Below are 26,620 nucleotides of genomic sequence, written 5' to 3' on the forward strand. Positions count from 1 at the left end.
GTAGTGTTTTGGATTCATAGCTCTTCCAACAGTTTGTCTTCAGAGCCACATCTATATTCTCATAGTCTATATTTGGTACAAAATATAAGCAATCTTATAAATATTATATGATACCTTCAAGTTTTAACGTACTGCAGTTGATCTCCAACTTATAATGGTTCATCTTGCAAGTTTTTGAGTTTACGACAGTACAAAAGTGATGCATATTTAGTAGAAATCATACTTTGAATTTTGATCTTTCCTTAGGCCAGCAAGATGTGGTAAGATACTCTCAGTCACAAAGTGTACTGTGTGGCTAAGCTATGGCGTTCAGTAGCTTAGGCATTTTAAAGGCATTTAAAAATATTTTCAGTTTAGAGGTTTATTGGCGTATAACCCACGACAAATTGATGAGCATCTGTAAATGAAGTAACTATAGCATTTAAAGTCAAAGGAACATAGTGGGAAGAGTTAAGATCATTTTCAGCTCTTTTATACTTAGGACGTGGCTGGTGTACTAGGATGTACTAGGAGAGTATGCCTTAATTTACAATAACTATCTCTTTAGTTTTATAGTAAGGCTGCATGGAAAAGATAAGCAACAGATTTCCGGGAAGATGGTGACCGAGAAAAGCGGGGCTTAAGAGCCCCGCTAACAACCAATCTCCATTACCACAAAATCAGCGCCTTTCATAGCCAGAAAACACTATCACCAGAGAAACAAAAAAATCACCAGGCTCCAGAGAGAAAGCCAACTGAGAACAGAGCTCAGAGCCACAAAGGAGATACACTGGCCTCATGCCCGAGGCCGCGGCAGCAGCGCCATACTGCCGGCGGCAGCGGCGAGTTCATCGGGTGGCTAGAGCAAGCTGAGGTGAGCCGCTGCGGAACAGCCAGGCGGGATTTCTCGCCGCAGGTAAAATCTAAAGCTCCCAGTGGCTGAGCTCAGCACACGCTGCAGGGATTCAGAGTGGAAATCAAAACCAAGAAGAAATACGCCAGCCTCACGGCCGAGGGCATAGCAGCGGCGCCATATTGCCACCGGCGGCAGCAGCAGAGAATTCACCGAATCCAGTACAGCTACATCTGCGTACTCAAGAACAGTGAGTCAAATTGCGGGCCACAGAGGAGAAATCCCAGTACTGTACTCCCTGGGACTTGACCCAGTGGGGGAGTGGCGGTGGCAGTGATATCACACCATAGGAGAACGTGCAACCTGGCATCATTCCCCAGAGTCTAAAGCAGCCTCTATCGACTCTCTGGGTCAGAGACTCTGTGATACAACCCAGTAAAGGAGTAGTGGGGTCTGAGATACTACAGACTCAAGATCCAGAACACCTTAAGTGAAGTCATAGTGACCCAAGGGAAGAACCCAGAGAAGGCACAAACTCCCGAAATAATGGGAAAGAGGAATAATACTGGAGCAATGAATGCCCACAATCCCACAACATCAGAACCCGATAAAACAGAAAATCAGAGATTTCTAGAAGATAAAATCAGGAAAATAACTGTAGAAATAATAGAGGTGCTTCGAAAAGAACTCAGAGAGAGCCAAAAACAGATAAAGGATGCAATTAATGAAGTAAAGGCCTCAATTCAAAGCACAAACAACCGATTAGAACACATGGAGAACAGAATCTCGCTCTTAGAAGATGATCATTCCAAAAATGAACGCATAGTTTCTAATCTAGAAAAAAATATCCGACAGCAGGAATCTGATATTGAAGAAATATGGGCCCGTTTTAAGAGAGCTAACCTACGAATAATTGGAATAGAGGAGGGAAAAGAAGGTGAAACCAAACGGATCAACAATCTCTTCAAGGAAGTAATAGCAGAAAATTTTCCAAACATAGAGCAAGAGGTGGTTACACAGGTCCAGGAAACTTATAGAACTCCCTTTAGACAGGATTGGAGAAGAGGATCCCCACATCACATAATTGTCAAAATGACCAATGTGGAAGCCAAGCAGAGAATCTTAAAGGCAACAAAAACAAAGGGCCAAGTGACATTCAGAGGCAAACCAATTAGAATCACTCCAGACTTCCCAAACCAAGTCATGAGAGCCAGAAGGGCTTGGAGGAACATATTCCAAACTCTGAAAGAAAACAACTTCCAGCCAAAAATTTCCTACCCAGCAAAACTTTCTATCAAATTAGATGGAGAAATAAGAAGCTTCCATGACAAACAGAAACTGAAGGAATTTATGTCTTCAAAACCAGCACTAGAGAAAATACTCAAAGAGATTAACTACAAAGAAGAAATAGGTAACACACACCAGAACCAGAGAAACAAGAGTTTCCATCCAACAGACAACTAAGATTGGTTATCTGTGGAGATTCATTATTTATGTTAGTCTTTTACCTATCTCTAAATGGTATTGTTTGCCTTTATTGTTGTTAATTTTTAGGATTTCTAGTTGGAATATTAATATACCTTCAGATATAGCATTTGAAAATATTTTATCCCATTCTATTAGTAACTGTTAACTCTGTTTACATTGTCTTTGGATATACAATTTTTTTTTTTTATTTTTTAGGGAGTTTGTATACTCTTCTGTTGCCTGTGCCATTGAAATCATATCCAAGAAATCACTGCCAATTTCAATGTTGTGAGGTTTTATGACCCAGATTTTCTCCTAAAAGTTTATAGTCTTAAGATTTATATTTAGGTCTTTTATCTATTTCGAGTTAATATTTGTATATGGGATTAGGTAAGGGTCCAACTTTATTCTTTTCCATGTAATTATTATGTTTCAACAATATTTAGTTAAAAGATTTTTATTTCCACCACCAAATGTTCGTGGAAACCTTGTCAAAAATAACTTGACAATATAGGGAAGAATTTAGCTCTAGGCTTTTATTTAACTCCAATGGTTTATATATCTGCCTTTAGAATAGTACTACACTGTTTCAATTATTGTAGCTTTATATGGTTTGAAATCAGAAAATATATATCTTCTAGCTTTGTTCTTTTTCAAGATCGTTTTGGGTATCTAGAGTCCATATTCCATATTAGGATAGATTTTTTTCCTGAAAAATAAATATATAAATATATGATAGTTTCACCTAAAAAAATAGAAAAAAATATTCTCTGGTAAGAAAGAAAGTAAAAAGAAATATTGAAATGTTATCTTTAAGTCATCAAAAGCTTGGTATCAGACAAATGAAACTGTTATGTGAGATTATCATTTTTAATTTTGGATAAATTGCTATAATACTAGATGTCAACCACTAAGCCAAGCATGGGAGGGAGGGATGGGGAGAGAATGGGGTGGGGATCGGGTGGGGGCTGACTGGGCGATGTGTGCATGTATGTCTACAAAAGTTTGTATCCCACTATGATGTATGAATACAGTGCACCAATAAAAAAAAAAAAAAGATAAGCAACTTTGTTGTAAATGCAAAAGCTGGGATAAATAAAATTTTTTATACTTAAGCTTAATATTCCTTTTACTATAACCTTTAGTGATATAGGCCCCTAATGTTTATGAAATATTTTGGCCTTAAAAAAATTAAGTTAAAATTTAGAGAGTCCTGCTAATCTCCTACTTGATGATGGTGGATGATCTTTTTAATGTGTCAATTCAGTTTGCTACTATTGTGTTGCATCTGTATACATTAAGAATATCAGCATATGCCGGGTGTGGTGGCACATGCTTGTAATCCCAGCACTTGGGAGGCGGAAACAGGAGGATCACGCAGGTTCGTAGTCAGCCTTGCTGGCTTAAGAGACCCTGTTTCCAGATAAATAAAAAAAGGTCTGGGAGTGTTGCCCAGAGGGAAAAGGGCTTCCAGAAATCTCAGTACCACCAAAAAAAAAAAAAATATCAGCATACCATTCTCTCTCTCTCCCTCTCTCTCTCTCTCTCTCTCTCTCTCTCTCTCTTTTGCATGTTCTTGTCTGGTTTTGGTATCAGAGTAATAGTGGTCTTGCAGAATGTGTTTTGAAGAATTCTTTACTCTTCCACTGTTTGAAATAACTTAAGGAGAATTTGTATTATTTCCTTGTTTGGTAAAACTCAGCAGTGAAGCCCTCTCTGGTCCTGGGCTTTTCTTTGGTGGAGACTTTATATTTCTGATTAAATCTCATTACTTGCTCTTGGTCTATTCAAGTTTTCTACTTATGATTCAATCTGGATAAGGTGTGTGTTATCAAATCAGTTTTTCAAAAAAAATTGATCATGTCATTCTCTTGCATCTTACAATTCTTCAATAGCTTTCTGCTGTCCTGAGATTAATGTTCAAAAATAACTTAAAATAAAATTTGTGATCTGGGTACCACCTAATCCTCCAGTGTCAGTTTCTTCTTCTCGACAGCAGACTTCTAACCTTCCATGGTTTCAGCTGGAGCCTTGAACACAGTCTTCTCTCCAGCTCAGCACAATCCCTTCTACTCTGCGCAATTCTTATCAATATTTCCTAAATAACCATTGTTTTTTTCTGCAGATGTCCCCTTAAACTTTACTTCTTTGGGAATATTTTCTTGGTTTCTATAACTAAGACACATTCTCATAGTGCCATTATACCCCATTATTACAGTTATAACAGCTAATAATAATTACTTGTCTAATATAATAATCTTTAATATCTAATTCCCAATAGGGTTTAACCAATAGACAATAGGTTTATGTAACATCTTTGTATCACCACATATAAATATATATTTATTTGGATTAATAACTGAATAAATGGATTGTAAAGAATATTATATTTTTATCACATTATTCTAAGTTTAACAAATGAAAGAAATTAAAACCATATTCACAACATAAATTATATATATTTTTTAATTTTTGTTTGTTTTGTTTTGTTTTTTTGGTGGTGCTGGGGTTCCTGGAAGCCCTTCTACCTCCGGACTACATATACTCCCAGACCTATTTTTACATTTTTATTTGGAAACAGGGTCTCCTAAGCCAGCATGCGCAGCTGGCTTCGAACCTGCGTGATCCTCCTGTCTCTGCCTCCCAAGCGTGGGGATTATAAGCGTGCGCCACCACGCCCGGCCATAAATTATATTTTAAACATTACATTTTAGCTTCCTATATCTGAATAAAATATAAAAACTAGCTTTTTTTTTTTTTTTTTTGGTGTGTGTGTGAGGGTTAATGGGGATTGAGCCCAGAGGCATTCTATCTTTTAGCTACATCCCCAGCCTGGTTTTATTTCTTATTTGGAAAAAGGGTCTCTCTAGGTTGATGAATCTCACTACTTGCTAAGGCTATCCTCAAACCTGCAATCCTCCTGTCTCAGTCTTCTAAGTACCAGGATTACAGGTATGCACCACCATGCCTGGTTTAGCTCTGTATTTTTTTATACTTTTTTATTTTTATATATTTTTTATTTTTTTAACAGTATTGATATATTTTTATTGATGCATTATAATTACAAGCAATAGTGAGATTAACAGTGATATAAATGCATATGACATAATTTGTTCTTTCTCCTCTTCTGTAATACCCCTTTTCCTTCCCCCTTCCCCCAATCCCTTCCACTACTCCACTGGTCTCTCTCCTTATTTTTGTTTTTTATTTTTTTAAATTTATTTTTATTGGTGCATTGTAATCATACATCACATTGGAATATAAGACTTGAGAGGATATACAAGCACACATCATCCCATTAGCCCTCATCCAGCCCCCATCCCATTCCCTCCACCCCCCTCGATCCCATGCTTGTTTGGTGATTAACTTTGATACATATGTTTATGTACCTCCTGCTTTTTAATGAGGCTCCATCCTCCCCTATTCCATACCCTCTGATTGGTCACCTTAATTGATTCACTATAGGACCCTTTCTATAGCTCGACCACTTCCTGTTGCCCCTTTCCTCCTAGTTATTGCTGATTAGGAGAAGCATCTGGTTTTAATTATCTGCAATATTTCTCTGTGCATGCCACTTTGAAAATACCGATCCCACACTTGACGGCCCCAGTTGTAGCCTGGCTACCCGGTGGACTGATCCAGACCTCGCTGGCTCAAGCGGCGGCCTTGCCTCATGGGAGGCCCCAATTCTGGTCTCACTGGCCCTGACACTGGCCTAACCCCTCAGCTGGCTCCGATCCTGGCCTTGGAGGCCCCAGCACCGGCCTTCCTCATGGCAGGCTCCGATGCTAGCCGAAGGCCCCGGCATCGGCCTAACCCCTCGGCAGGTTCCTATCCAGGCCTCAGAGACCCCGGCACCGGCCTTGCCTCGCGGCAGGCTCTGATCCCGGCCTCGCTGGTCCCAGCACTGGCCTAACCCCTCGACAGGCTCTGATCCCGGCCTCGGAGGCCTCAAAAGCGGCCTTGCCTCACGGAAGGCTCCGATGCCAGCCTCTGGCCCCGGCACCGGCCTAACCCCTCAGCAGGCTCCAATCCCGGCCTTGGAGGCCCCGGCACCGGCCTTGCCTCGCGGCAGGCTCTAATGCACTCCGCTGGTCCCGGCACCAGCCTAATCCCTCGGCAGGCTCCGATCCCGGCCTTGGAGGCCTCAATAGCGGCCTTGCCTCACGGAAGGCTCTGATGCTGGCTCTTGGCCCCGGCACTGGCCTAACCCCTCAGCAGGCTCTGATCCCGGCCTTAGAGGCCTCAATAGCGGCCTTGCCTCACGGAAGGCTCCGATGCCAGCTGTTGGCCCCGGCACCGGCCTGACCCCTCGGCAGGCTCCGATCCCGGCCTCAGAGGCCACAGCACTGGCCTTGACTCACGGCAGGCTCCGATCCCGGCCACGCTGGCCCCGGCACTGGCCTAACCCCTCAGCAGGCTCTGATCCCGGCCTTGGAGGCCTCAATAGTGGCCTTGCCTCACGGAAGGCTCTGATGCCGGCTGTTGGCCCCGGCACCAGCCTGACCCCTCGGCAGGCTCCAATCCCGGCCTCGGAGGCCCCAGCACCGGCCTTACCTCGCGGCAGGCTCCGATCCCAGCCTCGCTGGCCGCAGCACCAGCCTAACCCCTCGGCAGGCTCTGATCCCGGCCTTGGAGGCCTCAATAGTGGCCTTTTCTCACGAAAGGCTCCGATGTCGGCCACTGGCCCTGGCACCGTCCTAACCCCTCAGCAAGCTCTGATCCCAGCCTCGGAGGCCCCAACACCAACCTTGCCTCAAGGCAGGCTCCGATCCCAGCCTCAGAGGCCCCAGCACTGGCCTGACCCCTTGGCAGGCTGTGATCCCGGCCTCGGAGGCCCCTGCACCGGCCTTGCCTCATGGCAGGCTCTGATCCCAGCCTCAAAGACCCCAGCACCGGCCTTGCCTCAAGGCAGGCTCCAATCCCGGCCTTGCTGGCCCCAGCACTGGCCTAACCCCTTGGCAGGCTCTGATCCCAGCCTCGGAGGCAATAGCGGCCTTGCTTCATGGAAGGCTCTGATGCCGGCCGCTGGCCCTGGCACCGGCCTAACCCCTTGGCAGGCTCCGATCCCAGCCTCAGAGGCCCCAGCACCGGCCTTGCCTCATGGTAAGCTCTGACCCCAGCCCTGCTGGGCCCGGCACCGGCCTAAACCCTCGGCAGGCTCCAATCTAGGCCTCTAAGGCCCCAGCACCGGCCTTGCCTCATGGGAGGCTCCAATTACAGTCTCACTGGTCCCAGCACCGGCCTAACCCCTCAGCAGGCGCCGATCCCAGCCTCAGAAGCCCTATACCGGCCTTGCCTCAAGGCAGGCTCCAATCCCAGCTTTGCTGTGTCTGTCGCCGGCCTCACCCCTTGGCAGGCTCTAATCTGAGCACCCTCTTCGCCCAACCATTTGTCCCATGTTCTTGAGGGTGCGTAGTGGTAGCATTCTGCCTCTGGGGTCATTACTTCAAAGGTTCCAGGTGTAATGCATCAGATCTCTGCCTCCCCTGAGTACTGGCCACTGCCATTGCCACTGCCTCCACCATTTCAAATCTTTCCAAAGCTCTTTTTCCACTTTGAATGTTGTCCAGTGTTCCTAAAAATGCGCGATGGTAGTATTCGACATTTGGTATAATTTCTCCAAAGAAATAAGGTTGGTAGGATCCGATTTCTGCTTCTCCTGAATACAAGTCTCCACCACCAACGCAGAGACTGCTTTCGGCACCGCCTTTCTCCTTGGTCTCCACTAAAGTCTCTCTCCTTAAAGGTGATGTCCAAGATTCTTAACAATGTAGAGAAGAAGCAGTCCTCCTTAGCGGGGAATTTTTTCCAATAATTCCAGTTCATTTGGATAAATTTTGTCTGCATATCCAGTATCCTGGCATCCGCCACGGCCTCCTTGACCCCTCTTTGATATTTTCCTTTTTTCCTTTTCTTTTTCTTTTCTTTTTCACAGGGTCCTTCCGGGTGGAAAGGGGGTCTCCTAGGGGTGCCCCACCAGCACCTGCCCACCTGCCCAGGGTCGGGGCCAGAGGCCCGGACCACAGGGTCCTTCCAGGTGGGGAGGGGGTCGCCTAGGGGTGCCCCGCCAGCGCCTGCCCACCTGCCCAGGGTCGGGGCCTGAGGCCCGGACCACAGGGTCCTTCCGGGTGAGGAGGGGGTCGCCGAAGGGTGCCCCTCCAGCGCCTGCCCACCTGCCCATGGTCAGAGCCAGAGGCCTGGTCCCTTTTTTATTTTTTAATTTGGAAACAGGGTCTCTTAAGCCAGCATGGCTGGCAATCCTCCTGTCTCTGCCTACCAAGCCCAGGGATTACAACCGTGGGCCACCACGCCCAGCTTAGCTCTGTTTTAAATACCATTTCTGCATTCTGATATTTGACTTTATATGCTTTAACTGAACCTAAAGTCTAAGCTTAATTTTAATTGAAAATATCATAAATCTTATTAAAATTTCAGACATTTATAGAATTACAGACATTCTTGTTTTTGAAAATGTAATGAACATATAATAATGTCAAAAAGCAACACCCAGTTGGACATGCCTATAATATCAGTACCTGGGAGGCTAAGACAAGAGGATCTCAAGTTCCAGGCCAATGTAATGAAACTTAGACCCTATTTCAAAGTAAAACAGAAAAAGGACTGGAAGTATATAGCTCAGTGGTATTTTTGCATGCATGTGCCTGCATGTGTGTGTGTTCACACTACAAATATCATATTGCTTACAAAACTTGAAAGATGTATGTACAGTGATAATTATTAGAATAAAATATTTATTAGAGTAAAATTTTAAGTAACAGATTATTTTTAGAGTTATCAAAGTTGCTTTCTATATGAGTATAGTTACCTAAATACCATATCTCTTGAGTAAGTTAAATCTGCACATTCATAATGATTCTCAAGTATTAAACATAAACTTATTAGCCAGTAAAAAAAAATCTGAGCAATATTTTAATGCTAGCTTACAAAGACTTATTGACACTCTAATAAATGATAGCAGTGAGAAAATAAGATTCCATTGTTATCTGATTTGAAATCACCAACTGGAGCATACATAGTAAAAAGTCATGATTTTAGAATGAGAAAAAGATAATATGATCTCTAATACAGTTCAGTTAGAAAAAATAGGGGTGGCAGTAACATGGTTTAGTTTGTTAATATTTTTAAAATGTCAAATAACAGAATTTACTTTATATTTTATGCAACATATGCAGGTTTTACCAAAAAAACTATTGAAGCTTCTCTGAGTCAAAATGAAACTGTTAATCTTTTCAAAATATACTACATTATATCTTCTTGAGATATAACTCACATAAGTTTTCAATTTAAAATATACAACTGAATGAATTCTAGGATACTCACAGTTGTGGTATCATAGCTATGCTCAATTTTAGAACATTTTCATCACTCCTAAAAAAAGCTAGTACCCTAAAGCTCAACTCAATAACTTCTCCTTGCCACCCAACCCTAGGCAATCATCAATCTACTTTCCGTTTCTATAGATTTTTCTAGTCTAAGCATGTTATATAAATAGAATCATACAATATGTAGTTTTCTGTGGCTGACTTCTTTCATTTAACATAATGTTTTTAAAGTTCGTCCACCTTATAGTATGCCATATTTCATCCAAGCATAAGTCTGTTTCTGACCTCTCTACTGTGTTCCACTGTTCTGATGGTCTTTCCTTATATTAGCATCATAATCCTCAATATCACAGTTTAATAGTAATAATAATAATAATAATAATAATAATAATAATAATATTGTAGAAGGGTACAAAATTTGGCCAGGAATTCTTAGTATGCATAAATGTGATCTTTGCTGCTGCTTTCAGCCAGAGTTGGGATTTCTTTTTTTACCTTTTGAATTTAGGCTAGATCTTTGAGCAACAGAATGCAATAAAAAGACTTTGTTTTCTAATTGGTGATTGAACTCAAGGGAGTTCTACCTCTGAGCTACATCTCCAACTCTTTTTATTTTTTTAATGTGAAACAGGGTCTTGCTAAGTTACTGAGGCTGACCTCCAGCCTGCAATCTTTATGTCTCAGCCTTCCAATTACTGAGATTATAGGCACCACCACCAGCATACCTAGCCATAGAAAGGTTTTAAACAAAATACTTCCATTGACATTGTATATGAATGTGAAATTACCAGTGCCAATCTCAATATCACATATGGGGCAGAGGAGGGAGCAGGGGGAAGCTCGCCAAGTGCTGTGTACATTTATGTTATGATTACTCTCAACTACATGAGACTACAATGCACCCATAAAGTATTTTAACAAAAAAGACTTTTTCAATATGAATTTTGGAAAGTTTAGAATTTTCAAAGTCGACCATTCTATATGTGAACATGACTGACCTTTTCACTATTTGATTATTTCACATTTTCCCTTTTTTCTCCCTCAAATTACTCATGTAGTTATGATTTAGAGGTATATCATTACATAGCACACAAGGTCATATTTTTCTAAATATAACACTCATCATCTTTTCATTGGTGGTATTAATATTTTTGCATTAGAAAATTTTGCATTATAATCTATACTAACTCAACTTTGATTTTTTTTTACACTGGTAATATAATCTATCTCAGCTGATCTTACTACTAGAAAGATAGCTGACTTTGAGATAGGAATTTCAGAATCTCTTTTCTCAGTAATATGCTATAAAGACAAATAAACATCTAAAATTAATACCTTAATTTGCAGCTTTGCTTCTTGAAGTCGACCTTTCCATGAGGCTACAAATTTAAGGCTATCCACAGAACAACCCATTGCCCTGCAAAAGTAAAGCATCAAATGTCTGTTATGAACAAATAATTCTCAGGAAGGCTGGAGATATAATTCAGTGGTAGAGTGTGTACTTTAGTTGTGTGAAGCTTTGGGTTCAATTTCCAGAACCAAAACGTAAAGAAAGAAAATCTGAGGAAGTAAAATACAATAAGAAGTTGAAGAAGTATTCTTATTTATTATGAGCTAAAATATTTAAAATGTGCAAATACGATTATGCATGAATTATTCATAATGTCATAGACTTCAAATAAAGTTTTTAAAGTTATTCTTGTGTCAGTATTTTGTTAAGGTAAAAATCCACCTGAGCAACTAAGCAACCAAATTTGTTCAGTATATTTTTGGTATTTTCTCTTATTCTACATTCTAATGTGTTAAAATTATGGTCTACATATGATAATTAGAATCTGAATAAAATGAATTTGATCTTGACCATCAGATCCTATTCTTTACCATGATGCCTCATAACTGCTGTCCAACAGAATTTTCTGCAAATATAATATGTTTTCATGCAATCTAGAATGGTAGCCACCTCTACATACTTTGAAAATGGTTAGTATGAGAGAGTATTTTTAATCTTATATAACTTCATTTAAATGTACTTAGCTTCATAATGAACACAGGCCTACATAAGTGAACACATTTTTAAATTTAATTTCATGATTTTCAATTCTAGTAAACTACATTACAATTAAAAGCAATATTTTTAAAATTAAAAGTAACATTATTTGTGTTTTTAAAAGTAAAGTACTTGGGAATAACACAACTTTTTCAATTCTAACACGTATTTTTTGTCAATCAAGGTAATGTGTTCAGAGATGAATAAAACAAAATATAATTGCTCTCAGGAACAAATAAGTAAAGTATTTCATTTTTAATTACCTTGCAGTTTCCTGGCGAAGAGCATTAAGAAATGTGTCTGGATGAAAGAGTTCTGATAGGTCAAGCGTATCAGAGAGAAGAGCCTGCTTCTCAGCTTTCTCTACCCAGTTCTAGAAGGGGGAAATAAATACATAAACACATATTTTTGAAAAATAAATCAGAATTATGCATAAACCATTTCAGTGAGACAGTTAAGCAGCTTCCAAATGCTTGGAGATGATGTCTAGAAAAAAAAAAAAAGAAATAGGCTTTTCACTTTACCTTATAAAGCCTGACATAATAATTTGGTACACTATTCATCTATTATAAATAAACTTTTGTGCACAGCCTTTTGCTGGTAAAAATTTGCTTAAAATAAGTCTAAAACATAAAGTTACTTTTAATTATAACATGTTAGTTTGGGCCAGTGATCCTAAGGATCCTAAGGATCCTCAATCCCGACAATGTGAGCTGAATTAGCGTTCCAAATTCAGATGTGATAGTAAATTTGCCTTATGTAATCAAGTATCAAAGTAGAGGGTATGTTCACAAACAAATAATTTGTCAACAAATTATAAGTGTTTTAGAATTCCTTCTATTTATAGCTGGGCATGGTGGCACACGCTTGTAATCCCCGCCCTTGGGAGGCTGAGACAGGAGGATAGCACAGGTTCGAAGCCAGCCTCAGCTATTTAGTGAGGCTCTCAGCAACTTAGTGAGACCCTGTTTCCAAATAAAATATAAAATGGGTCTGGGAGTATAGCCCGGAGGCAGAAAGCCTCTGGGTTCCACCCCCAGTACCACCAAAAAAAAAAAAAAAAAAAAAAATTTCTTCTATTTTTAAAACCCATACCATGTTTGAAGTAGTATACATCAGCATAAACTATGTGTGATAAATACTTCAAAAATTGACACTTGGGGCAAATAACAAAGGCATCAAAAAAGCTGTGCATGGTGGTGCATGCCTGTAATGCTAGTACTTAAGAGGCCGAACATGAGGATTGCAGATCTGGGGAAAGACTCAGCAAGTTAATGAAACTCTTAGCAACCTAGCAAGACCATGTTTCAAACAGTAAAAGTGGCTGAGGCCGCAGCTTGAAGGTAGAATGTCCCTGGGTTCAATCTCCAGCATCACCACCAATGATACAAAATCAGAAACAGAACAAAAACCATAAGCCACAAAATCTGCAACACTTATTTGTAAGGTGTGAGTCACCCCCCTACCCCACAGGGGGCAGGGCCGAAGCTAGAAGGTGGAGCCTGCAATTCCGGGGACCAGGCCTCCCGCCCCGGAAGAGGGAGTTCAGAGAGGACCCGGAGAGGGAGGGAGGTATTCTCCCGCCGGCCACCGGCCCCCGCGGCCACGCGGGGGCTGGGGGTTGACCCCCACGAATAAAGCCTCTCGTAATTTATTATGGATCTCGGCATGTCTCTATGCTAGTGGGGCACCCCGCATTTTTCTACAATTTTACATTTTGGTGCCGATGAAACCCGACGTACCTATTTTGGCCTTTGAACCTGCGCTTACTGGACTCGGACTTTCCATCCCCTCTCTGCGCGCCCGCCCGCCCGGCCCGCGGACTTCTACAAACTGCTGAAAAAAGGTACCCGGCGCCGCCTCCACCGGGATGGGCTGCGGCGCCCGCCCGCCCGCGGCACGCCGCGGCTTGAGCTGCTTCTGCTGTAATGGGCGCCCGCCGCTTCTAGGCGCCGACCCACCGAGCAGCGCGCCAGGACAAGACCGCGCCTGGGCGGGCCTCTGCCATCCCAGCCCCAGCCCAGGCGAGCACGCCCGCGGCCCCGAGCGTCCGCGGACCCCACCGCACTGTGCCACTTGGCGCGCCTTGGCTTTCTCTGCGCCTGGCGCCGCGCCCACCGCGCCCGCAGACCCAGGATGGGGCCGCACTGCCGGCCTGCGCGCTCCCATCACCGGGGCAGGCCCGCGGCCCCGCGGACCTCTCTCCCACCGGCCCGCCAACTCCAGCCTGTGCTGCACATTCCTTCTCTGCGCCTGGAGTGCTTAGACCCGCCCGCCCCTGCCTGCCACGCGGCGCAGGCCCCTGCGCCGGCTCTCTGCTGATTGCGCCCTTCACCCTCTGCCCGCCCACCCCGCTGCCCGGACCCGGCCATTTCGGTAAGCACCCACAGGGCATCACTGTGGGGGAAAGCCCGCCATCTTTGGTCCACGTGTAATCACTAAGGTGCCGCCATGTTTCTTTAACCCCTCCCCCCTCACGGCCTCGCTGGAGGTTCGCCATGTTTCCATATTTGACCCCTCCCACGTCATGGCCTCGCTGGAGGCCCCGCCATCTTTATTCCCGCCCACTTTCCATTCCTAACCAATCCTAGGAGTCGGCGGCCATTTTTAAAAAACTTTTCGCAGCCATCTTCAGGCCAAATCTCCACAGCAGCCTCTCTCGGCGGTAAGCTTCCTCTTAAGGAACTAAGTGGGTTCTGCCTAACTCGGAGGGTTCTGACTGACTGACTGCTGTAAAACCCGGTACCGGTGTCCTCCAGTTCTCCGACCATCCAGGACGGTTGCGAGGTGTGAAAGAGACAAGAGACGTCTTTTCTCGGTCACACCTACTCTGTACCGAACTAGGCAGGGCCCTGGGACGCTGGAGTCTCCTGCCTTTGTTCTCGCTAGCCCACTTACAACTCATGGGGGGAAGTCAGCCATCTAAGATTGAGATCGATTCTCAATCCCCGCTGGGCCGTGTGTTATCTAATCTGCAGGCTCTGGGATTCTCAGGGGAACTGTCCCCAGAGAGACTTATTTCTCTTTGTACTAAGATCTGGCCGACATATAATTTGGCCAATGACATTCGATGGCCTGCCGTGGGCACGCTAGACTCTAGGACCCTGATGGCTCTCAGTGAATATTGCACCCAGTCAGCAAAATGGTGTGACCTCGAATATTTACAGCCCTTCTGGCGGCTGCATTTTTTGTTTTCTCCCTCTACCGGCTCTACTGCTGCCCAGGGCATGCAGGCTGGAGTATCCCGCCAGTCACAGCCGACATCTTGGACACCACGTGGCAACTCACAGGCGCCACCTGGTGGCCATTCTGGGTCACAGGCTTACAATTCTGCAGACCCACAGCAGCCATCTTGCAATAAAACATGGGGGCCGGGGTCTGACCCAGCTGGGTTACAAGCCCCATCTTCCTCTCTCCTGGCCCCACTTCGCGAAGTGGCTGGAGCAGAAGGGGTGATACGGGTCCATGTTCCTTTTTCCCTTCCTGACCTCACTCAACTAGAAAAGAGATTGGGGTCCTTTTCTTCCAATCCTTCTGGTTTTATCAAGGAATTCCAGCATATTGTGCAGGCATATGATCTAACTTGGCGGGATTTGCATGTCATTCTAACCTCTTCTCTAACTCCAGACGAACGTGATCGGATCCTGAAGGCAGCCAGAGAGAGGGCTGACCAGAGTCATTTAACAGATCCAGGGCTTCCTATTGGTACGGCTGCAATTCCATCTGAGGAGCCCCACTGGAATTATAATGTAAAGGAGGGAATAGAAATGAGAAATTATATGATACAATGTCTTCTTGATGGTATGCGAGATGCTTCCCATAAGGCGGTTAATTATGATAAGCTCAGGGAAATCACCCAGGGTCCAAATGAAAACCCAGCAGTTTTTCTTAATCGGTTGCAAGAGGCCCTTACGCGCTATACCCGTCTAGATCCATCCTCTGAGGCAGGCTCGATCATATTGGCCACCCATTTCATTGGGCAAGCGGCTCCTGATATAAAAAAAAAGCTAAAGAAAGTTGAGGATGGCCCACAGACTCCTATTCGAGACTTGATGAACATGGCATTTAAAGTCTTTAATTCCAGAGAGGAACAGGCCGAAGCAGAGCGCACTCTCCATCTTCGTCAGATGGCGGACTTACAGTCCCAGGCCCTGACTGCAGCCCTGAGGCCGGAGGAGAAAGGCCAGCTCTCTGGGTGGCAAGCGCCACCCAGGAGAGGACGACAGTAAAGACAACCACCTCCAGGAGCCTGCTTCAGGTGTGGAGTATATGGCCATTGAAAGGCGAATGTCCTTTAAAAAGCGGTGGACCTCAGGTACCTCACTACAGGGGGTCTACCCTTCTGGACAAGGACCCGCCGCTGGCCCTATCTGGTCTGACCAAGGACTGACAGCTCCTGGAATTCCTCGTCCTCCTTCCTCCATCTTCCTTGCTGGCCCAGGGTAACTGCAGGTACAGGGTAAGCCAGTTTCCTCTTTGGTGGCCTGCTCGATCTTTCAGGCCTTAGTTTCCTTCTCAAGTCTCGGTTCAGGATGATGAGGCAAGCCCTCCAGCCTCTGCCCACAGCTTAGGCCATATCTAAAAGGGCTCTGTTACAACAGCTCCAGGGACAAATTCTCTTGCACGGTGTTGGGACCCTCTAAACTTTGTTTCTCTCGACATAACTCTCTTTGATGTTTATATTTTAGCAGGTCTACTTGTTTACATACTATGGTGCTCTCCCTCCTCGGATGCCAAATTGCCTAAGTATTAAACTTCTAAAATGGGTAACTGATGCTCCCAAGGCAGTGACAGGTGTTTAACCAGACATATCCATACTCACTCAATGCTGAAAAGAGTGGTGTGGGTCTGCTTCGGGAGTTGCTGCTATTAATAACTCTGATCTAATAAAAAACTGCTAAAGGGGCGATAGACGTTCTCCTCAGGAAAATGTTGCTATTTAAGTTAGTAGATCTAGTGACTGCCTTGTGTCTAAAAAGGCTTCTGCCCAGCCTGGGTTCCGTTCTCACAATTTTCTTTTTCTTTAATAGCACCTTGCCTGTTAGTCTCCTCAAAGCAAACCGGCCACCGAGCTCTCCAGGGCAACCTCCAACTCCAACAGCCACCTGCTCCCTTCCGGCGGCTCAAATTCCGACCTCTCCCGACCTGGGGCCTTTGACTGGGGCCCTTGATTGACGTCGCCCAATATCAGCTTGAAGCCGCTAGATGAGCAAAAAACTCCGTCCTTCTGCACCCCTTAGTCAAAGAGGTCGGAATGTAAGGTGTGAGTCACCCCCCTACCCCACAGGGGGCAGGGCCGAAGCTAGAAGGTGGAGCCTGCAATTCCGGGGACCAGGCCTCCCGCCCCGGAAGAGGGAGTTCAGAGAGGACCCGGAGAGGGAGGGAGGTATTCTCCCGCCGGCCACCGGCCCCCGTGGCCACGCGGGGGCTGGGGGTTGACCCCCACGAATAAAGCCTCTCGTAATTTATTATGGATCTCGGCGTGTCTCTATGCTAGTGGGGCACCCCGCATTTTTCTACAATTTTACATTATTCTATACTTTTTATGTATTAACAAATTCTACACTTGTATGTTAGTATCCCACTTGAAAAATGAAGACAGAAACACAGTGAGGTTAAAGATCTTGGCAAAGGTCACATAGTTGGTGGGTGTCAGAGCCAGGAACTAAACTCAGACAGCTTGAAGCAATTTGTTTCTCTGTATTATTTCCTGCAGGTGCTAATGTGTCTTAATAGATAGAAGGCATACTGATGATTTCTGAATCAGTCTGTTATTTTAGCTGATGCACAGAAATGGTACAACAGTAATGTCAGCTATTATAAAAGTTTCAAAATTCTCATTCACTCAGCAATTCATTTTGCATGATTTGCAAGCAGTCTAGAAAAAATGCACTTACTTAATTTATTACTATTTTCAAAAGAATGTGTTTTATGTAGTATATCAGCCTATAATATGCCTAAGCAAGGACATCTCTTAGCCAGGATGAGAATATATAAAATTAAAATCTGAAAAGCTACCATGTTTACATTAACATATTAATGTATTTGAAGAGTACTCAAATCCTGAAGCAAACATGTTCTTCTGCCCTGGCTAACAATGGATAGTGTGTGGATTTTATAAGTGGTAAAGATTTTAAAATGAGATTTTAAGCAAGTAACATTCAGATATCCTTTACAAAAATAGTAGTTCACAAAATGTTCTCAAATTTAAATTACAACAAACTTTTATTTACTTAGCTACATAATTTTCACTAGCTAAAGATAGTGAATAAATTATACTTACACTACTTTATTATAAATATTTAGTTCTATTAGAAATTATTTTATAGCAGCACAGTTCACAACAATCAAATTATGGAATCAATCTAAGTGTCCATCAACAGATGAATGAATTACAAAATTATGGGATATCTGCACAATGGAATTCTACTCAGCAGTAAAGAAAAACAAAAATTATGTCATTTTTAGGAAAATGGATGGACCTGGAGAACATTATGTTAAGCAAGATTAGTATAAACTTTTATAATTATAGTATTTAATTAATGCCTCAAAATTAATTTCGAATTCAAATAACCTTAACAAAATTGTTTTGGAAAATACATGTACATATACTGAAACAAGGGTAGTTAATAATAATAATATAAACTTTAATAAGGTTAAAATATTATTAACAATCAAGAGGGGCAAGCTCTTTTGGTAAAATCATTATTAGTCTGTAGTAAAAAAAATAATTTCCTAATTTATTAAGCTTAAAAGTAGTATGACACAGATATTGATAAAATTAAGCTTAAATGCAAAATATTCTTTTAATGTATATCATGTCTTTGAACAGCAAACTTCATAGTGAAAAACCAATTTTTATGTTCGAAACTACTCTGGTGCTTATTTATAAGAATGGATATAAAGAAGCAGTATTACTTTAATAAAAATATGCATACACAAATTGGGATTACAACCAATGTGTAGACATATTATTAGTTGGAATATTAAGGTCTTCCAAGCCTTCTTCTACTTTCCTATTACTTCTTGTTCTCAATGATTGACTCCCCTTCATTTCCTAGACATCTCAGTAATGAAGTGCACCAGGGCCAAATACTGTCCAAACCTATGACTTTAAAAACCATTTTGTTATATAGTGTTGACTTTCTATTTTATATATACTCCAATCTCTTTCTTGTTAATTACTTCTCCAAAATTTTCACTAAGATTTTTTTTTTCTTTGTGGTACTGGGGATTGAACCCAGAGGCATTCTAACTCTGAGCTATATTCCTAGCCCAATTTTTATTACTTATTTATAAAGAGGGTCTCACTAAATTTCAGAAGGCTTCACTAAGTAGCTGAAGCTGTTTGCAAACCACGATTCTCCTGACAGCCTCCCCAAGTACTGGGATTACAAGTGTGCACCACCATGCCCTGCTTTCACTAAGATATTTTGAAAGTTTTTAGCTACTTTATGAGGCCCTCCACAACTCAGTGAGACCTTGTTTCAAAATAAATAATAATAATAAATAGGGCTGGGAATATAGCTTGGAGGTAGAATGCCCTCATACCGCAAAAAAAAAAAAAAAGTTTTTAAAGTTAATATGTTCAAATCAAAACTCTTACTTTGAAAGACCATTTCCTGCTCTCTAAAAAATATCAGCATCCTTCAACTCACTGAGTTAAGTTTTCAGGTCAAAACCTTGAAAGCATATTTTATTCTATGTCCCAGAGCTAAATCCAGAAGTCTAATATCAAATCTTTCCACCTTTTATTTTGTGTGTGTGTGAGTCTGGGGATGGAACCCAGGGGCATTCGACCTCCAAGCTACAGCCACTGCCCTATTTTTTATTCTTTATTTTGAAACAGGGTCACACTAAGTTATGGAGGGCCTCACTAAGTAGCTGAGGCTGTCTGATCTTCTCATCTCAGCCTCCTGAATGCTGGCATTACAAGTGTGCGCCACCACGCCACGCCCCCCTTTTTTAACCTCCACAGCCACCACACTAAACCATAAAATCATCACAAGGTGTTACTTGGACTAATGCAGTGACCTCTTAACTAAGTGGTCAGCACACTGCCATTTTTCCTCCTACTCTAGCACACATGAACAGAATAAACTCTTAATGCCTTGTTCTCAATAATCCACCGACTTCTCATGCATTCAGACTGAATTTAAATCCTCATCCAAGCCTCCATGAGCCCATATGCCATAGTCCTTGGAAACCCATCCAACATCATTTCTAGTAGCATTCTCTTTAGTATATCCTTGTCTCAGAGATTTTGCACCAGCTAGTCCTTCTGCCCATATTTGCTTTTCCCACAGATACCTTGATGGTTGTTCTTTAGCTGGGTGTAGTGGCGCATGCTTGTAATCCCAGGATTTGGGAGTCTGAGACAGAAGGATTGCGCAGGTTCGAAGCCAGCCTCAGCTACTTAGTGAGGCCCTTTGCAACTCAGTGAGACCCTGTTTCAAAATAAAGAATTAAAAAATAGGACTGAGTGCGTTGCTAAGAGGTAGAATGCCCCTGAGTTCCATCTCCAGTACGACAAAAATAATAAAAAAAGACTTAAATATAGCTTCCTAAGAGAGACATTTCCTGACATGTGTGCCCTTAATCTACATTAAATTTCTTTATATCATTCTGATATTTATTAGAAATAAAGTTCAGTTTCAATATTTAACCATGATTTATTACTTGATTTTACCTTTCAATAGTTTCAAAAAAGAGATGCCTACCTTTTTTTGACATCCCAGAAGTAAATATCAGAATTTTTATAAGCATAGATGTCACTACCTATATAACAGTGAGAGTAGTGCCAACAAGGCATAATATTTGGATTTATTTTAAATATTATCTTGTTAATGATCATACACAAATAGGCATTTTATATACTACTTGCAGGGAAAGTAATGCCTTATGTGCTCTATAGGTTGAAATTATCTTATTTGAAATATAAATATGTATTATAACAAAAGTAAAATTTTAAATATTATTATGACAACTTAAATTGCATGTAAAATAAGAATTAAAAGTTCAATAGAGAATATATTTATAACTAATATGTATCTATTAAGAGAATATATTAGCTAGGTACATGTAAGGAATAATTTTATTCAGAAATATAACAAAAATATATAAGATAAGTATGTAGTCTAATATATATTACAAATATATGATATCTAATATATTGGACTATATTGAAATCTAGATTGTTGTAGAATTATTTGACATCCTAGCATTTGAAATGTTATATAATGTTTATACAAAAATTTAACTGTAAGTTAATTAAGCTCCATTTAACCATGAGTTTTTCAAGGGAAAGTGTTACTTGAGAATATTTTCCATTTTAGATGGACAAAATACCAATGGAATATCAACTTTGCTATCTCAAAATTTCTCAAGGAGAAAAAGTGCAATATTACATGTAAAACTATCTATTATCAATCTTCTTCAATATAAGCATAAAATAAAAAGTGAAGAAAATAAATACTTAATATACTTGGCATTTTATTTCTCACTTTCTAATTCTAGTACCTCAGATATGAAAATAAACACTTGGGAGAAGTTTTCCTTTGAAATTTTATACCTGTGAACATTTTAAAATATTTAAAATCATTGCTATAAATTACTAATAGTTTTTAGAAGATGAGGCAAAAATAAGAGTTCTCAGACTTGTCTAAGCTAAGGATTTTATGCTCAAGATTCTTTCTAGAGAATATATTAATAAAAATATTTTCCTAAATTATTGTTAATATCTTTAAATGGATGAGTCAATAGTCTAGTTAACATAACAATAGAGACAAGGGTCAAAGGCCCCAAATGTAACAACATGTAAATTATCAATAATTTACAATAACTGTTTCCTTTGCTGGTAGAGATATTTCCAGTTGCAAATAGCTGGCAACAAAGTTAATCTGATAGAACATATAGAATGAACAATCAGCAAGTAAAGTGTCATGCAATTATCAATACAATGAGATAAATACGGTGTGAGCTATATTTGATTGAGAAATCACAAGCACAGGACGTTTCACTCACAAAACACACCACCTTCCACTGTGTGTTCAAATATAACAGCACTTGATGGAACAAACGTATTGACCATAAACCAACAAGTATCAACTACATTTATTATTATTGCTTACCAAAAACAAAACTGCATGACACACAAGACATTTCACAACTCTACTGTGGTATACTAGAGTAAACTGTGTTATTAGTATATAACAGGATGTAATAGCTGCCTCTAAATAGCAAAAGAAGGCTATTACCAGGGAAAATCCTTAAAACACTACTTTGCAAATAAGAGTAGCAACATAGCAGATATTACTAACAATCACTAGTTACTTGCAGGGAAAATAGTTTATTATTGGGAATCTGCCATTCTTCAAATAATTAAACTTGTCATAAGACTTTAAGTATTTTCTGCATGTTTCCTGCTATAAAGACCCTCTTCTGCTACTCCAGGAAGCTGTTAAAATTGGTATGCATATGATGAAGGCTGTAATGCACACAGAAATTCAGATTTTGTTATCTTGAAAGCTAATTATGTTGCTGCACAGTCACATTTCTAGAACCAAGATTTATCTTCTGCAAGCAGTACAAATAGCATGTTTTGTTGGATTATTTCTATAAAACTGCAGATGACTGTGGACTGCTATTTGGTATTCCATATATGAAGAATCGCTGACCACAGGAAGGATTTATCAGCGGATGGTGCTGAGGAATGACTGTCCCTATATAAAATTTGGCTCTTAAAAATTTCCTAATACTACTGCTATACAAATTGATATAGTTTGCTTCATAAGATTTAGATCTATATCTTAAGTTCATTCTATGATGGAGACAATCCAACTTAGATCTTAGCTATATATTAATCTTAGATCTGGGAATTTGTGTCAAAGTATATTTTAATGTAGTTCTAATATTAGTATGTTACCTTTTTCTTTCACTAGATGTTGTGATTCTTATGTTTTCCCACTACTGGTTATTTCCAGCACTGAAAACAATGGCTTTCACATAACAGAAGCTCAATTCACTGACTGACTGAATTAATGAATGTGTGTATATACACATTTATATAAATATAAATAAATGTGTGTATATATGTATATATCATCCACAGTTTTTCTTGTGAATATATTATGAGAGATTTTTAGAGCTACAAACAGACTTTTCAATTTTGCTTTTACAAGTCTTCCTATGAATATTTTTGGAGCATTTACTGTGTATAATAAAATGCATGTTACTGAGATAAGTTAGGAAAATGAAGAATTTCCTTTTCCTGGAATGTAAAGTACCACAAAACCTTCCAAGATATAAGATACCTCAGAAAAATAAAAAACAAAGTATTCCTATTAATACTATTTCTAATATTTGAGACTGTGAGAGCAAATAAGCCTTCAAATTTTAGTTTGTGGAAGCCGAGCATAAAGTTAAACTATAACATTTATTAAGCAGATTTATATAAAGCCAAAATTTCAGTAAGATATGCTGGATACTATTCAATTCTTTAGGAAGCTCAATGATGATGACTGGGAAACAAAAGAGACAGACTCATGTCAATTTGCTTGAGAATGATTTTATGATTGATTGAAATATTCATTTACTCAAAGATATTTATTGAAAAGGTTGCTTATGAGCTACATACTTGGATTTCTGCCCATATGAAGCTTCCATTTTAGTGGAAGAAGGCAAAATAATATTAAAACACCTCACTGAAAAGCTGACATCTGAGCAAAGGCCTGAAGCCGATAAGGAAATGTTCTTGTAAGTATCCGGGTGACCGGGGCATCATTGCAAAGAGAAAACAGCTAGAGTAAAGGCCCAGCAAGGGAGTGTGTCAGGTTTGCATATGGAATGGCAAGGAAGCCAGCCTGGTAGGAACTGAAAATCAGGGAACAAGAAGTAGGAGAGGAAGCTGAGGTGATGGGTCTGGACTTATAGAAAGTCAGAGGTGTTGAAAGGATGTTCATACTCTGGATAAGATGACTAGCCATGGAGCTATTTCCAAGAAAAGAATGGTATATTCTGCATTGTGCTTCAACAAGAACATTTGAGACTGTTACATTAAGAACCAACCAGAGCTGGATATGGTGGCATAAGTCTATCAACCCAGTACTTGGATACTAAAACAAGAGGATTGCAGGTTCGAGGCCAGCCCCAGTAACTTAGTGAAACCCTCATTCAAAATAAAAAAGGACTAGGGGTATATATCTGAGGTGGAATGCTTCTGGGTTCAACAGCCGATACCATCCCCAAACAACACACGACAGAGTGAGGGCAACGGTAGAGCCAGGACTAACCAGGTGGCAGCTCCCTTCATGACAACTTCAGTCCAAACTGTGGCAGCACAGGTGGTGAGACCTGTCTCTCAACAGAGTTTGATGTGGAAGCGAGATGGTTTTCTGATCGATAGAATGCTGAGTATTTGGGCCTCTGCCACAGCAAGGATAGAGCTGGCATTTACCTTTTTATGGGAACGATTTGGGTAGCAGTCTTTTTTTTTCTTCTTGGTAAATGGTAGTTTAGCTTTTAAAATGTTAAGTTTAAGATGTTTTTTAACCACTAGGTGGAAATTTTAAGTTTGCATTGGAACATTTGTGTTCACAGTCTGGGGAGAGGACTAGGCTATACATCTGGGAATAATAAAAGTTTTGCTGAGATTCAAAGTCATAAAACTGAGTTCACTAAGGACAAGATTCCTCTTTGTTCTTCTGAGGTTCTTATCCTTTGATGCTGCTTTCTGTTTGCTCTAAGTTAATATTCAGGTACATAGTTTTTAGCATGTCTGCCAAGGTGCTTTTTACCTTAGCCATATAGATTTCTTTAAAATTTTAAATAATATTTACTTTGATTGCTTACTTCAAGAAGAATAATTCTTTACTGAAAAAAAAATGAGATCCCAGTTCTTTCTTCTTTCTCTTAACTAACCCTGGCTGTTCTCACAGGAGTCGGATGGAATTTCTAGATCTAGAAATCCCCCATTACCTCTGGGACCATATAGATAGCTCTTTACACATCTGTAAGTGGAAAATGTACTAGTTACCTAAATTTGGGCTTTATATTGCTCTACTACTTTAGTGACGTTTGTAAAGCATATATTAAACTTTTATTTTTATTCTTGTGTGTATGGTACTGGGGATTGAACCCAGAGCCATTTCACCTCTGAGCCCTTTTTATTTTTTATTTGGAAACAGGACCATACTAAATTGCTGAGGCTGGTCTAAAACTTGCAATTCTCCTGTCTCACCCTTCCAAGTACCGGGAGGCTTGTGTCACCATTCCTAGCTTAAACTTTTTTAATGATCCAAACAAATCTTAAAAATTAAGATATGACTTCTAAGCAGAAGTTCAGTTTTAAGAAAGGAACATTAAAGCTTCCTATTAAGACATATCACTTTAAATATCAATAAAGTATAGTGAAAAAACATTCAGGAATCAAATGTGCCTTGAATATTTGATCTGTTTAGCATACACAGTCCTAACTAGGGTATTGGTGATGAATTTCTCTTTACATATATTGGCTTAGATAGATAGAATCAATTCATAAGCTAAGATGGAACAAAAAATTGCAGGTGTAGAGTCAAGGGATCCAACTATGAGAATTTTAAAATACTAAGACAAAGAAATGAAGGCAAATGCAGAAAATGTAAGTTTTATAAATGGAGAGATAACACACTGGAATTTAGAATGAGCATCATAAAATAATTAAAATATCCTGTCATAATAGCTATGCTATAGGACAAGGCAAAAACAAAGAGAGAAAAATAGGAAGAAAAGAAAATATCCAAAGCTATTATTTCTAAAGTAAGTACAAAATAATTGAAGCCAGGAAAATAACTCTACATTCTCAATTGGAAATAACATGCCTAGTCCACTCATTTGTGAATTTCTTTGTTCATTCGTTTACCAGAGATAATCTGGGTATTGCAAATACAGTGAAACTAAAAAAAAAAAAAAAAAAAAAACAAAAAAAAACAAAAACAGATACTTGCTCTAAAGTATCAATTCCCAAAGTGTGCAATAGTGCACCCCACAGAGTAATTATGAAGTGAGACTATAATGCATCAATAAAAGCATATAAAAATACTACAAAGGGTATTTTCTGAAGATCAGATAAAATTTCTTAATATAGTATCATGCCTTGGCCCTTCCTGTCCTCCAGCCTCATCCCCAAACACCCCTTGCACTGTGTCCTGCTTTTAGTGACTTGAAACTATAGGCTTACTCTTGACTCTTCCTTTTGTATAGTACATTCTTCCCTCTCCTCCTCACCTGAATTATTTCTACTATTCTCAGCTTAAGCATCACTTCTCTGAATCCCTTCTCTGAATACTCTTGCTGTTTGCTCCTGTAGTATTGTACTTTCTTTTTGACAAGCTCTAAGTATAGTTCCTGGGGGGCACGATGTATGTCTATTATGTTACCATGCAGCAGTCATCAAGCTCACACAGCATTTGGAACCAGGAAAGTATTATTAATATTTATAAAGTTTTTATTGCTAAGATGAGTGGATATAAGAAATATATATACTCTGTGAGGCAGAAACTAAATCTATTTAGTAACCATTGTATCTCTAGTACTTCATACCGAGCCTTGCAGCTGCTTACAATGTCATTAATTAAATGAGTAAATAAATGAATGTCATACTTGACCCTAGTCAGTCTTACCTTTGCACAAGGCCCCTGTAATGAACTAGTACTATATATGACACTCTGGGTAGCTTGTTTTCGCTCAATATTCTATGCTAATTGCAAAGCTCTGGGATCTTTAACAATGGCTGGATCTGGACTCAACTACTATGTACTTTTTTAAATTCAATCTGATCATACACTTTTATAAGAAAACACAAGCTGTCATTTTCACAGATTCTTGCAAGTACTACTTGCAACTAGGTACTCATCCCTTCCTTTCCCAGCTAAGTAGATACATTGTTCTCAA

General features: G+C 40.5%; 1 protein-coding gene across 2 annotated transcripts in view; it reads right to left on the reverse strand.

The window, feature by feature from the left end:
- The window catches only part of DYNC2H1 (dynein cytoplasmic 2 heavy chain 1), a gene marked incomplete at both ends in the record, with an annotated part of 293,921 nt that overhangs the window by 8,596 nt on the left and 258,705 nt on the right, over positions 1-26,620 (reverse strand). For both annotated transcript variants that reach the window (XM_080694845.1, XM_080694844.1), the window contains 2 exons: positions 10,981-11,062; positions 11,956-12,065. In XM_080694845.1, coding sequence (XP_080550971.1) covers positions 10,981-11,062; positions 11,956-12,065 — 192 coding nt within the window. The remainder of the gene's footprint in view (positions 1-10,980; positions 11,063-11,955; positions 12,066-26,620) is intronic.

This window comes from Muscardinus avellanarius (assembly GCF_963383645.1).
Source record: "Muscardinus avellanarius genome assembly, chromosome: 1".
In the NCBI taxonomy this organism is placed as follows: domain Eukaryota; kingdom Metazoa; phylum Chordata; class Mammalia; order Rodentia; family Gliridae; genus Muscardinus; species Muscardinus avellanarius.